At 37.9% G+C, this 13389-nt stretch overlaps 2 protein-coding genes across 2 annotated transcripts; one reads left to right on the top strand and one right to left on the bottom strand.

Moving 5' to 3' along the window:
- The first annotated feature begins 313 nt into the window (after positions 1 to 313).
- LOC147516306 (uncharacterized) lies at positions 314 to 4988 on the top strand. Its single transcript, XM_086588966.1, has 3 exons — positions 314 to 1368; positions 1440 to 1588; positions 4636 to 4988. Exons 1-3 carry the CDS (start codon positions 1257 to 1259, stop codon positions 4711 to 4713), a joined length of 339 nt encoding a protein of 112 aa, XP_086445092.1. The 5' UTR covers positions 314 to 1256; the 3' UTR covers positions 4714 to 4988.
- A 2732-nt stretch (positions 4989 to 7720) lies between these two features.
- Positions 7721 to 11810, bottom strand: LOC147516307 (uncharacterized). The gene is made up of 3 exons (XM_086588967.1): positions 10795 to 11810; positions 8095 to 8236; positions 7721 to 7992 (listed from the first exon to the last, which is right to left on the bottom strand). The coding sequence occupies exons 1-3, from the start codon at positions 11330 to 11332 to the stop codon at positions 7932 to 7934; spliced, it is 741 nt and encodes a 246-aa protein (XP_086445093.1). The 5' UTR covers positions 11333 to 11810; the 3' UTR covers positions 7721 to 7931.
- Positions 11811 to 13389: the final 1579 nt, after the last annotated feature.

A 13389-nucleotide genomic window follows, 5' to 3' on the forward strand; every position in this document is an offset into this window, starting at 1 on the left:
TTATTTTCCTCTTTTTTGGTTCTTCAATGTTATTGGGCTTTATCAAGCCCAACTCAACCAAGGCCCAAAATATGGGATTTTACACCTCCCATCTTATGGAAAAGAAAAGGAAAGATCACCAAACTACTACTAAAGCCGGAGGAGAATTCTATGCAAGGGGTTGAGTCCCCATTCGAGTCTCCATGCTCGATCTGGGCCAGTCTCCACTCCATCTCCAATTCAATCTCACCTAGAACTATGTCTGACTTGATACATTTTAGTTCACCGGAGAACTGGATACATATGCAGCTAACACAAACCCGAGTTCAGTCAAATATCTAGTACAATACAAACCCATTTTCCCCTCTGTAAGACTAATCACCAAATCTAGTCTTTACATAAATTAAACCTCAAATAGTTCACATCCAAGATTAACACAATACAACTCGAAAGAGGCCCCAAGTTTGGATTCTTGATAGCCCATCTAGCCAACTCATGAGCCTCCCCATTGAAAAGTCTGTTAATTATCCAATGATAATTAACTACACTTCTAGAACTTAATCTCTCATTAGCTAATTTATTAACTTCTACTACTTGTTCCAGCTGCAAGGTAAGATCAGCATCTACAGAAGGGCTTGGATCACCTTTTTGCTATCTCCCTCTATCAGTAACAACTAGCAAGAAATGAAGAAGCTAGGTGAATGACTGTTTCAGCTGCAAGAAGTTTAGCTTCCTCTGCACTCCTTATTTTAAAGGTTCTGAAGACTGATTATGCCACCACCAGCAACTCCAACACCCTTACGTCTAGCCCTGTCATAATAAGCATCAAAACACAAATTAATGCAATCCTCCTTCATTGTAGGCAGATTATCCATCATGCATGTTGAAAGATAGAGAGTTAGCAGGTTTAGGAATTTTAGGATGGATCCTCCACTTCTCCCTCTTATATGCTTGAAGGCTCTTCTTCCACAAAGCCACTGCTCTCCCTTTTAAAAGCTTTGAATTCAAATTTATATAAATTCCAGGCCTCCCATACGCTATGTAGGACAATGCCTACCAGGAGACCCATTTAAAGATCACACACATTTAAATATACTTCAAATTGAACAATGCATAACACTCACCTTACCCCAGTCTTCTTCTTCATTATCAAAAAGAAAAACTATATATGGGCCATTTCTAAACTAGTTTGTACTCGGGCCTCCAGCCCATCAAAGGCCCACACTTAAGATAGTGAAAGCAGTCTCAGTAGAGCAGAGAGGTGCGCAGTTTTGTTGATGATGGCAATGGCATGGAATCAAATTTTGTCAAACCAAACAACAAAACAACACCCCTTTATTTTTCTTGGCCTCTCGAGATTCTTCTCAAAAACTACTTCTCAATACGTTGGTAAGTCTTTTTAAAGGTTTATGTTTTTTATTATTTCCATTTTTTTAATAAGTTTGAATGTTTTGGTGCAGAGAAAGTAGGAATACCAGAGTTCTTAAATGGTGTAGGGAAAGGAGCTGAAACTCACGTTGTAAAGCTTGAAACTGAGATTGGGGATTTTAATAAGTTGTTGGTTACCAGGACTCTTAAGCTCAAGAAACTTGGCATTCCCTGTAAACATGTGAGTACATTCCACATTTATGTAGTTTTTTTCAGTGTTGCCCAAATAGTAAAATCAACATTGCAATTTATTTTTCGGTGTATTCGTTGTTGGTAGATTGGTGATTTTAAGGTCATGTTAATGTAGGAAGAAAGGGGCACATAATTTTGGTTGTTTGTTGTGGGAAATGAAGCACCCATATAGGGCAAACTGTTTGAAGAGTGATGTGAAATTTGTTGAGCTCTCCTCTTTGATTCACCTATAGACTGAGAACATTTTCTGCAACCTTTATCTGGTGCATATTTGGTTTGGAATAGATAAAAACAGTTTAGTATTCGGGTTGTAAGGGTTGGGACGCAGGCTCCTGAAGAGGGAAGCCCAGCGAATGTCAGATGTAAAGCCCTGCACCTCATTAAGATCATATTGGCATACTCTAGTATGCGATCATCTCTTGATTATCAACCAAGTTGGGACTACATTCTTTGTTTCTGGTTCTCTTTGCGTAACGAAATGTCTTATGGTTTCATCCGTAGACCAAGTATGTATATTCCACTGTTTCCTCACTAGTCTATATAAGCGTTTATGTTAGGAGCCCCCTTTATTGGGGAGTAGAACAAATAGGTTGGAAGTATTTTATCGGAGGTTGATTAAGGAGTTTTTGCAGTTTCAAACCTCAAAGTGATTTGGTTGATTACATTTAGATTGTCTGTGGAACTTTGAACAGGAACTGCATTTCAAACGAGCAAGTGCCGAAAAGAAATTGTTTCAGCCAGAACTGTGACATTTTTTTCCACAATTCTTGTTTGCTGTATCTATAGTATAAATTTAAACTGAGAAAAATTTGTGAGAAGCGTGTGTCATGGAACAGTGTGTTCGGAAGTTGGGTTTATGCCTTTATGGGTGATTTTCATGTCAGAGTGTTGCGTGGAAACTGCATCCCTTATAACTCTACTCTTTTGGGTTCTGTTGTCTACACCATTTGGGGAGCTGAATAACCCCGCTTGCTTTGACTTTGTATTTGTGATAGTTAGGACATGGGAGACTCCATTTGTGCTGTTGAGAGTCGTGTGACTTAAGGAGCTTAACCTTGAGGGTTGCTCCATTCGTAAGCTGTTTGTGGTCATCTCAAGGTAGTAAAAGCTAAAATTTTCTTGTCCGTGGGGCGTAGCCGCGTAAGTAATTTGTTGGAGCCACATAAAGTCAGTGTCTTTATGTTCTTGCTTATTGGGTATGTTTTACTTTTGCTTTAGGTTGCAACCTTACATTTGGGATTTGTTGATTTTGTGATTGATTCCGTATGTATTGGCTGTTTGAGCTTTGCTGTTCAATTTGAGGCTTCCTTTGTGTTGGTTGATTGTGGCTTGTAGGACACACCTATGTTCACTATATAAGTTCTTTAAAATCATGGACTTCAACTTGGCTGCTGGACTTTTAGTACCTGAAAACAGAAAGTTGATCATTTTTCGTAACTGTAGCACGTTTCTGACTTGTAATGTGTTGGACAATTCAGTCATATACTTTGACGCATATTGAGTGGATTGCAGCCATTGCACATATCAGCATTGAGTCATCCTGACAGACTTCGTACTTGTTGAACTGTGAATTTGTGAGCATACATGTTTTACAATTCGCTATCAAATGCCAGCGAGTTGGATATATTTTGCATCCTGAGCAGCCGCCAGGAGCATCTCTTTGTCAGATACAACCAAATTCACCCAGTAATTAAGAAATATTTTCTTTCATCTGAACTGGTGCCCTTTGCAGTACTGCTGTGTTTTTTTAACTTGAATTTTTTTGAAATTTCCCAATTGCCTACACTATAAAAATCACTGTTTGCATTTCCCTTGTTCAGCTGTCTCTGTAACTCTTTCTAGTCACCAAGCTGATCCACTTAGAAATCACTTTTTGTACTTTGTCAAAACTAAAGAAGATCGTACTTTCATCCTCATTAGTGGGTTCTTAACCTGGAGAAATGTGTTGACAAGATATACAGAAGATGTAATTTGGTGCAAATATAGTAATCAATTATTACCGTTCTAACTTCACACTTGATAGAAACACCAAACAGCTATTGGCATTGAAACCACTGATGTATTTGTTTTTCCTGATCTTTTTGCATTGAAGTATTGGCAAAGTTCTTTTTTGTTTTTGAGGTAGAAGTGGTCACTAAGCATTCAGTTCTATCTTCTTATTTTCTTTTTGAAGTATAAAATCTTACACACATTGATCACAACTTTGTATACTTTTATTCTGCTGCATTTGACAAGAACTCATATTGCTTGGGTTGTGGACCATATTGCTTGTATTGTGGACCTTACTCTTTTTAGAGTTTCATGACACATTGCTTGTGTGTTTTGGACTTTGCACTTTCTAGAGTTTTCGGGCAGCAACAAATGACTGACAAGAGAAAAGAACTTCAAATTGACCGCCCAAAGTAGAGACCATATAACAGTATCGCACACAAATTCTATACAGTCTTGTACTTTAAACGTGGATCCCCTAGGATTAACCCTCCCTAACCTCCCCCACAAAGAAAACTTCTCCCACAAAGAATTTCCATTTGAATTAGAAAGAGTAGATCAGCAAACCCTCTCCTAAACTTCTTTTGTTGCTTCGGTGTCAACTATATACACTGTGATTAGTTCTGGACTCTCTCGTATACGTATAGAGATCATAATTACATATTTACATCTATGAATCAGAAGATACTAATTAAAATTTGGAAACCTAACTTAACCCACATCTGAATAATTCATGCTTTAATTCAGGATCCTAGCGTGTGTAGTTGGGCTCCCAAAATTGGTTCTGCAAAAACTCTGTTTTGTCTTCCTGCCCTTTCCTTGAATATCATTATTAACAGCCAATTATTCATATATTTCACTTTGTGCTTTTTCCGGTTCACTTTCTGCTTTTCCCTTGGCTGAAGCGTTACTATGGAATTCAAAATGTTGAAGTGATTGCAAGAACCTGAATTTTCATGCATTCATAGTAAAATTTTCTGCTAGATGTGATATTTGGACCTCTTCCTTGTTGCCTCAATATTAATATATACCTTTTTGTTGATGCAGAGGAAGTTGATCCTGAAATACACACATAAGTATAGGTTGGGACTGTGGAGACCTCGGGCTGAATCTGTGAAGGTATAATCAGCATGGAGAAACCAATTCTGCGGAAATTGCTCTAGATTGTGATCAAAGGAGGGTGGCCGTTGCAACTTTGGATATTCTTTTGTATGCCTGAATGATTTACTTATCTAGTTAACTGTAGGTTTTCTGTGAGATTTTACTCTGGAATTCAATTGACATGATTTACTGTTTTAGTAAAGAATTTGCTATGAATTTTCAAATAAGTTTGACGGAGAATATAATGGTGATGATAAAGTCGCATGCTGATGAAATAGTAAACACCTTCTATTTCAAAACTGCAAACTTCTATCCAGATTTGCATCCTTTTCGGTGGACTTGGCTATTTGCCTATTTGGAAAAGTTATAAATATGTTGGGCGAACAACCACATGGTAAGTGTTATTTGATAGGTTGTTTGTTTCCAGTGTTACATGGACACGTCATATTTTGAATTAATCCATGTCGGAATAAGTGTCCGTGACGGGCATGACACATACACATCGTATTTGTGTCGGATATGAACACACGTATCCGTGTCATGTGTCAATATAACATAGTCCATGTCTGGTTTATTTATTTGAGATTCAACAAGTTATTGACATCTTGAATATGGGCATATGGCTCCTAGGCAAAGAGGGTCTTACTCATATACACATTTTCAATGTTCTGGGTAGTCTATAGAGATCTTTCCTCTGAATTTGTGATGAAAGTGTCTTCAGAAACATCATGTTTTGAGTTGTTTTTGTGTCTAGCGTATCCACTGACTGCAGTACATCAGTGCTTTGATGACCTCTTTAGCATATCATGTTCCATATTGAATACCTGGCATATCTGAAGAGGTGCGGTTATTGAACTACAATATAATTCCCTGAATAACAACAAACTGTAGCTCTTTGTTGAAGATAAATTGGTTTGTTACCCATATAGTTTTAATCCTTTTTTGTCATTTACGAGTTCGTCATATTTCTTGTCCACTGACATGGCCTGCTTCATGTTAACTTTGTCCTTAGATCCTGGTATCCATCAAACTTTACAGTTTGCTCAGGGCAATATGATTAACTCCTTTCACGGTGATGTAAAAAGGGGACAGTATCTTCACCATTCTTGATGTTGTAGACGGTTCCTCTTGCATTTAGCAAGTATGGCTTGAGCGTCTTCTCTACGACTTCAATAATTTTCAGCCTGGGGCGTAGAACCCTCAGTCAATAATATCAGTAGAGATCAGTAATCTGTAAAACTCTGCTGTCCTGTTCAAGAGAAGAACTATTTCTAACTCCTGAATCCTGATCATTTGTTAGAGACTAAGAGGTGGAGTGGGTCTTTCAACCCCAAGTGAGAGCATTCCAAATTAATCTCAGAATAGTTGGAACATGTTCACAATGTCTGGCTGATGGTATTTATGTGGACACTAGTGCCACTTTGTAAATCTGGTCAGCATAATTGAGTAAGAAAGAGGAGATGCATTCGAGCATCTTATCTTGTTACTCAGAAGGATCATCGGATTTCTTTAAGAGAAATTACTTTTAATGTATAGAAATCAGCTCGGTACAAAATCACTTTGAAAGAGATGGCTTCCCTGGTTCTCCCAATAACAAAACAAGTGGAGAGTCAACTAGGTTACATTCGAAAAATATCGGCAGTGTTGTGCTGCCCATAATCGTGGATACCCATTATGAAGCCCAAAGGATCTGTACTTTGCGAGCAGATAAAGTAAGTGGTTGTAGAGCAAAACTGCTGTCAGTGGTTAAACGTTTTCCAGGGGGTTTGCTTATGATTCCTTCTTTCTTGCTTGTGGCTTATACAAAACCATACATAAGAAGCTTTTGATCGTTGTGATTTTATCACGCTCAAAGGAACTTTCACCCAAGGTTATCATTTCTTGTAACCCCGTGAACACAAGGTTGAAGTCCTTCAAGTCGGCGAGGACGCTTCCTAGCGCCCACTTTAATGGTTCGCCATATTGGTATAACCAAAATTGACGACCCAAATTATCAAAGTAGTGGCACGCCATATTCGAGAAAAGATGGGTGAAAGGTTGGCAATGAAATGAGAGAAAAGTTCATTATCTTCTTTTATATGCTCCAAGGGCATCTCCAATGGGGGTGTAAACCATATAGAGTGGAAATTTTACATTCTAAATGTCAAAAAACTCTTTTCAATGGGGTGTTATACTGTAGGTAATAGAGTATTAGTTGATAGAGAGGGTGGGGAATCCCCCCTCTCGCTATCAGTTAATAAAAAGCCCGGGCGACACTCGAACAGTCGTCTGAGTAAAAAAAAATTCGGACGTCACTTTAAGTGACAACGTCCCAGTTTAAATTAAAGAGCGTCCGAGTTTAAAATCTAATTTTTTTCACACTTCTCCATGTATAGAGTGTGGATATTTATAGACTATACAATAATATATAATTAGAGGTGTAAAATTCTAATGGCACCTACTTGGAGCCTAGATGGAGGTGTAATTTTACACCCCCATTGGAAATGCCCTAACAGCAGTTCAACTGCATTAAATACTCAGAATTTTACCATTAATTATCCAGCGTCTCTTCAAAATTTTATTTTCAGATTTAATTTCATAAAGTGCGTTTCACAGCAAAATAAGTAGAACTTGAAAAGACTGTAATTCAAAATTTTACTCCAAACTCGGACTTTCTCAGCTCAGAATCCAGAAGACCAATTTTTTCTAACAGAAGCTTCACAGATTCTGGCCTTTTGAGATAGTCATATAGGCAAAAACTAATACGGATTTTTGTGTCCAGAAATTGACAGTTTGATTCTCATTTAAGGTTTTTATACAGGATGAGAACTCACCAAAATAACGTACTAAATTTTGGGAAAAATATACTTTCAAGTTTCAACAGAATTTGGATTGTTACCCCTCCTTTTGCCTACTAATGGCAATGATACATCATACACCTAAAAGACACCAATCAACCCAACTGACGACCATAGACCCATATTTCGGTCTTCATTGTTTGTTTCTTGGTTTATTACAAGGTTCCCTGTAAATGAATGAACACATAAAACAGTTGTGGTAAATAGCTATAACGACTTTGGTATAAAATTATTCTTCAATTTCAATTGTACAAGAGAGCATAGCCTAGGGAGTTTAGCCTCAGTCGGTCATATGACCTGTCCTTATATACACAAAGCGTGGTAAGCTGTTACAGAAGAAACTTTCGAGAGGGAACAGGACAGTTACCCTAAGACACCTGCATATCAGCTCGAGGACTCTCAATGTCACCCAGCCACTCTACTATTTTCCTCTTGAGGATCAGACCTAGAAATTTGTTCTGCCAAACTGCAAATCATGAAAAAAAAATGGTTTGAACAAAACAGTTTAAGTCTATTTTCGACTCTGATAATCAGGGATATATATAATGAAACTCATCTGCACACATACTTTGGAGACTCAGAACTGGGATTTATGTTGCCTGCAGCTGGATTCTTGTAGTACTGAACTGAAATCAAGGGTCCTCTGGTTGCTCTGGCCGACTCGGGAGAACCTTCAAAGCTTGCATGTGAATTGCTTCTGGAGAACAACCCTGCAAACAAACACCTAACGTCATTAACACTCTCAATGCTGAAATCAAATAAACAAGCCATTCCAACAAGTGCCACAAAGGTATGTCAGATGGTAATTCCATAATGACTGATAAAAAAAAAAAAAAAAAAAGCAGAAAACCAGTAAGACAGGGCACCCAATCTATAAAACTGGAAGGTTTATTATCATTGTAACCACTACCTATAGCCACAAATCTTCTACAGAAGTCGCTGTACAAAGATTTACGCAATGCAATTCGTACACGTCTACCTATCATCATGATACATGAGAACCCAGGAAACCTGAAAGCCGAAAAGTCATGTATATGGCAATTAAAAAACTATTTTAATTGATATACAAGAAAATATGACAGGACATAAATTAAACATAAAGAACGAATTTATATTGCATGCATGGTTGTATTACAAAGTAAGTTCTCAGAAAAAATTTCGATTGCAGGAATTTTTCTTATCCATATTCACAAACTAAGATGCACCAAGTTTATTCTTCAGAGGTCAAATATCTATATTTGACAGAGACCAAATGTCATTCTGCCGAAAATTGTGGAATTTATATGAAGCTATCCATTACACTGTGCAGTATGAAATTTATTTGGTAAGAAATTGACAGTAGAACTATTCTACCTGTTGAAATTATGACACCCCCATTTCTAGGTCTGTCTTACCTAATCTATGCCCGAGCCTCCTCTTAAAGTTCAAAGAATTCACCTCCTCCACAAGTTCGAGCTTATGGAGAAACACCAAGTTATAGACTTCCATTGCATGCATGATTCTTCTAAATACTAAAAAAACTATTTTAATTGATACACAAGAAAATGTGAAATAACAGAAATCAAACGTAAAGAGCGAACTTATATTGCATGCATGCTCCCATTAATCATGAACTTCTCAGAAAAATCTTCAATTGCAAATTTTACTTTTTGTCAATCCAAAAACAAAGATCTTCTGCACTTATTCTTCAAATATCTATATTCGACGGAAAAACAAATATTATTCAGCGATACCATTCAGCGTAACGCCCAGCACTCTGTGAAGCTAAATATGACACCTAGAAAGCACGGATACCGATACGCAACACGGATACGCCACGACACGGATACGCAGACACGGCAATTTTAAAAAATATATGACACGGATACGTCATGGACACGTTTGAATAATATATATATATATATATATACATATTATATAATTGAGCATTTTTCACCAAATTCAAATTAAAATGGCAATTCTACTTCATAAAATGACCAATTCAAACACATTAAGCAGCAACTTACATGTATAACTTGGATTCACTTCATCTTTCTTCTCTTGTATCTCTTCTTAACTTGGATTTTATTTCACTTGTTTTTTTTTTGTTGAAGTTCCAAAAAAATTTCTTGTATGTGTGAGATTACTGTCCCCCGCGTGTCGGAAATTAAAAAATTAATTATAAAATCGGATACTCCAAATCGCGTATCCGACACGTATCGGGGCGTATCCGTGTCGGACACATATCGGACACGGATACTTCACCCTTAGGGACGTATCGGTGCTTCATAGTATGACACTATTACAAAATTAATTTGGTAAATGAATAACAATAGAACTATTCAACGAGTAAGAGAGTCCAATCACACTATGTGACATGGATCTCCAGTCCCTCTTGGTAAAGCATTCAATCCAATTTCCTGTCAAGTATTATTGCACTCTTGATAGAGAAATTACATTTAATTAATAAGTGTATGCATATAAGTCCTCAACGCCAGGATTGATAGGTGGTATTATCACAAGTTGAACCCCCCCAAGGTATGTCCTTGCAGATTATGTATGTCAATTTGGTTCAACAGTTTCAAATAGCATCCCCTATGCAAGGTGAATAAAACTACCTCCACAGAAGAGCCATGTAGGTGTCAGCAAGACAAAGTCTCCAACTCGGTAACTTTCTTGGTAGCTATAGCTACCCTCAAAGATACTATGTTCATAGCTACCATTACATTGGGAAGCCTTTTTTTACCAACAAAGTGAGTAGCACTACTCATGTAAAAACGCCACCTTGCATTGGGAATGCTCTAATGGTGGTAACATGCCCATACATAAATGGTTGCACTGCTCTTTGACACAAATTTGTTAAACCCATGCAATGATGATACTGTTATAGATGCTGCATACTCCAGTAAACACTATACAATCTTCAAGACAAAAGCCATTGATTGTAACTCACACATTGCGTAATAAGACACCAAGGGAAACTCAGAGGATGAAGTAACAGGTAATTATACCGTCAGACTGATTCTAAGGCTAAACAATAGGGAAACTCTGAGGATGAAGTAACAGGTAATTATACCGTCAGAACAATTCAAAGGCTAAACAATTGGGTAAATCAGAAGAATGAAATATACTTTATGGGGTCTATCCGTCTACTATTAGGTCTAGATTTCATGTGCGCAAGACCTATGGTATCTATTGAACTTGAAAGTTGAAACACAAACATAGTAGTTATACATTAATTTTCACATGAATCATCGATACTAACAAAATAAAGGAGCAGCAATATTACCTTGAAATAGTATTACAAGACAGAAGAGGACAGTGACGACCAACGCACACAGACTACTGCTAGACGACGAGGACGATGATGATAGTGCCTTTGCAGCTTTCATCTTCTTCTGCGCCTTCATACGCTCAACCCTGGCACGCTTCAACATTGCGAGTTCTGATATTTCTCGGACTAATTTCTGATCAGCAGCGTCCAAAGACGGACCTCCAGGAGGCCGTGGCGGTTTGGGTGGCTTCTTAGATCCTGTCTTTTTCCGCTTCTCTTTAACTGATTTCTTCCCCATAAGTCCCACATTCTCCTCACTCCCTGAACTCTTCTCAGAAAAATTCAATACACTATTCGAAGCTCTTACACCATATTCATCTTTAATCAATCCATCTACATTAATAACCCCACTCCAAACCCTCCCTAAATATTTCTTCTTCTGTCTAGCACCTGTAATAACAGATTCTACATTTCCTTCTTCCTCACTAGTTGTTCCACCACTTTCAAGATCAACAGCTAATAAGTCCCTTTCTCTTGGAACCATATCACCCATCCCAAAAACTCCTTACATGACTATAAAAATTCAATCTTTTTCAACAATTCACCTACATAACCAACAACAAAACCCAAATTCTACAATAAAACCTGCAGAAATAACAATGCAGGCAATATAATTACTCCAAAATTGCAATGTAGCTAAAAAAACATGAAATTAAGCAAAATAAAAGAAGCCCAAGATTCAAAAAGAGGTGATAAACAAAAAGATTATCAGCTTGGAATGAAGAACCCTAGAAGCTAGATCGAAAAACGCGTTTTGGTCTGGTTTTGAGAGCAGCCAAACAGGGCACTAAATTTAGAGGAAAAAAAACAGATAAGGATGAGCGGTTGTTTCAATGTGAGGAAATTTATTACAAGCTAAATTTGAGAAGGCTCCTCAAATGATGTTCTGTGTCGGTTTGTTTTAATCTGGTTTTGTTTGTTTTGGCTTCAGTTATGTTCATCTATATTTGCACGTGTGTCTACTAACCCCACTAAATTATGTGGGTCAACCACTTAAATATATGGACCCAAAATGTCGTGCTGATTGTTTCGATATATATATATTTCTGTAATATTCTTTCAACTTTGAAGTTTATTAAGGTAGTAGGTATTGCGCGTGCCGAAGTACTTCTTCGGTTCTCCTGAACTTCTGAGTCATTTATACGATGATTTATGAAAAGAGAAACAATTGAGATTTGAAGCTCATGACACAAAATATTCTAGGCATCTATCAATGATTTTTTTATTTTTTATTTTTTTTAGTTATATGTGTAAATGTCTAAATTTACATCAAGATTAAGACTAAGCTCTTAAGTTAGAATAATGAGAAGATAATGGTTTTGTTTGTTGTTAATGTAATATCTAGTATTAAAAGACAGTAATAAGAAAGCAAGTAAAACTTATCACTGAGGATTGTGCTCGGCACAATTTCCTTAAGACGAAAAAACGCCCGGTATGGTTCTTTGCCGACCTCAAGCGCGCCTCCCGGGATACAACAATGGATGAGCGTCACCCGACCAATGACACCGCTTCAAAGATACTCCAGACGGGTTTTTGATTTGAAGAACAATAAGCTGTGTGTTCAGCCTGTTTGATAAACAAGAGAGAGTTTGGCTACTCAAGGCGAGAGTCACGACTCCAAAAGATTCCGCAAAAACAAGTCTAGTACTCGCACCCACGCGAAGCCCAATTGGGTGGATTTGCACCCCGCGGCGTGTGTGGGCACGCCAAGACTAAGGTTTTCGGAGCTCCCCACCTCGAGAGCCCCCAAACCAAGGAGGCCTTGTGTAGGCAAGCGAGCACCCTCCTTATATCTCTACACTATTCCTCCCTCCATAATGACCACAACCAATATAAACTTAAGAGTCTTAAGTTTAGTAACCAATGTGGGACTAAAGCCCCCCACATTAGAGTGTAGTAGATACAAAAGGTCATGGGTTCAAACCCATGAGGACACAAATTCCTTTACATTTCCAACAATCCCCCACATGAATGGAATTATTAAGAAACAGAAGAAAAGAAAAAACAAAAACAAGAATGTCTGGAGTATGAAGAAGTTATGAATGGGCTGAAGGTGTCATACGACTTGAACCTTCGCTTGGTGTTTGTCTGGTCGGGATTACTAGTTGACCGGTGACCATAGTCTTGAACTATTTCAACATATATGTAAGCCAAGTCAACAGTAACACACATAACTTCAAAAATCATCATAGAGTTCCCTCGGTTGTGCTTTCAGATAGCCATGAGCTTCCGGGTTTCATGAGTGGTCTAGAGAACAAGCCTATAAGTTCTCATAGGAAGTGGCTTTACTTCCTCGCTCATATAGGTGCCTCTATCGGGGAGTGTCTTTGTATCTTTACACCCATTTGGAAAAACCGGCTATAGAAAGCATTGAGAGTATTCACTCATCCTTTAAATGATCTGAGGAAGGTACTACTACATCATAGGGATGGAGTACGAGTTTTCACTCTAGGTGTAGTACCCCCACAAATCACGCAGATAACTTGTTTCCCCATTGAACCTTGATCCGGGATCTCCATTCACGAAGGTTGGGTGTGGAGTTATCGGTGA

This window comes from Coptis chinensis, chromosome 2 (assembly GCF_015680905.1).
Source record: "Coptis chinensis isolate HL-2020 chromosome 2, ASM1568090v1, whole genome shotgun sequence".
Lineage (NCBI taxonomy): Eukaryota > Viridiplantae > Streptophyta > Magnoliopsida > Ranunculales > Ranunculaceae > Coptis > Coptis chinensis.

Coding starts and splice junctions, on each gene's coding strand:
- LOC147516306 (XM_086588966.1), top strand. CDS start 1,257: ATGATGGCAATGGCATGGAATCAAATTTTGTCAAACCAAACAACAAAA. Junction 1,369..1,439: donor AACTACTTCTCAATACGTTG/GTAAGTCTTTTT, acceptor GTTTTGGTGCAG/AGAAAGTAGGAATACCAGAG. Junction 1,589..4,635: donor TTGGCATTCCCTGTAAACAT/GTGAGTACATTC, acceptor TTGTTGATGCAG/AGGAAGTTGATCCTGAAATA.
- LOC147516307 (XM_086588967.1), bottom strand. CDS start 11,332: ATGGGTGATATGGTTCCAAGAGAAAGGGACTTATTAGCTGTTGATCTT. Junction 8,237..10,794: donor TCTTGTAATACTATTTCAAG/GTAATATTGCTG, acceptor GTTTGTTTGCAG/GGTTGTTCTCCAGAAGCAAT. Junction 7,993..8,094: donor CCCAGTTCTGAGTCTCCAAA/GTATGTGTGCAG, acceptor CATGATTTGCAG/TTTGGCAGAACAAATTTCTA.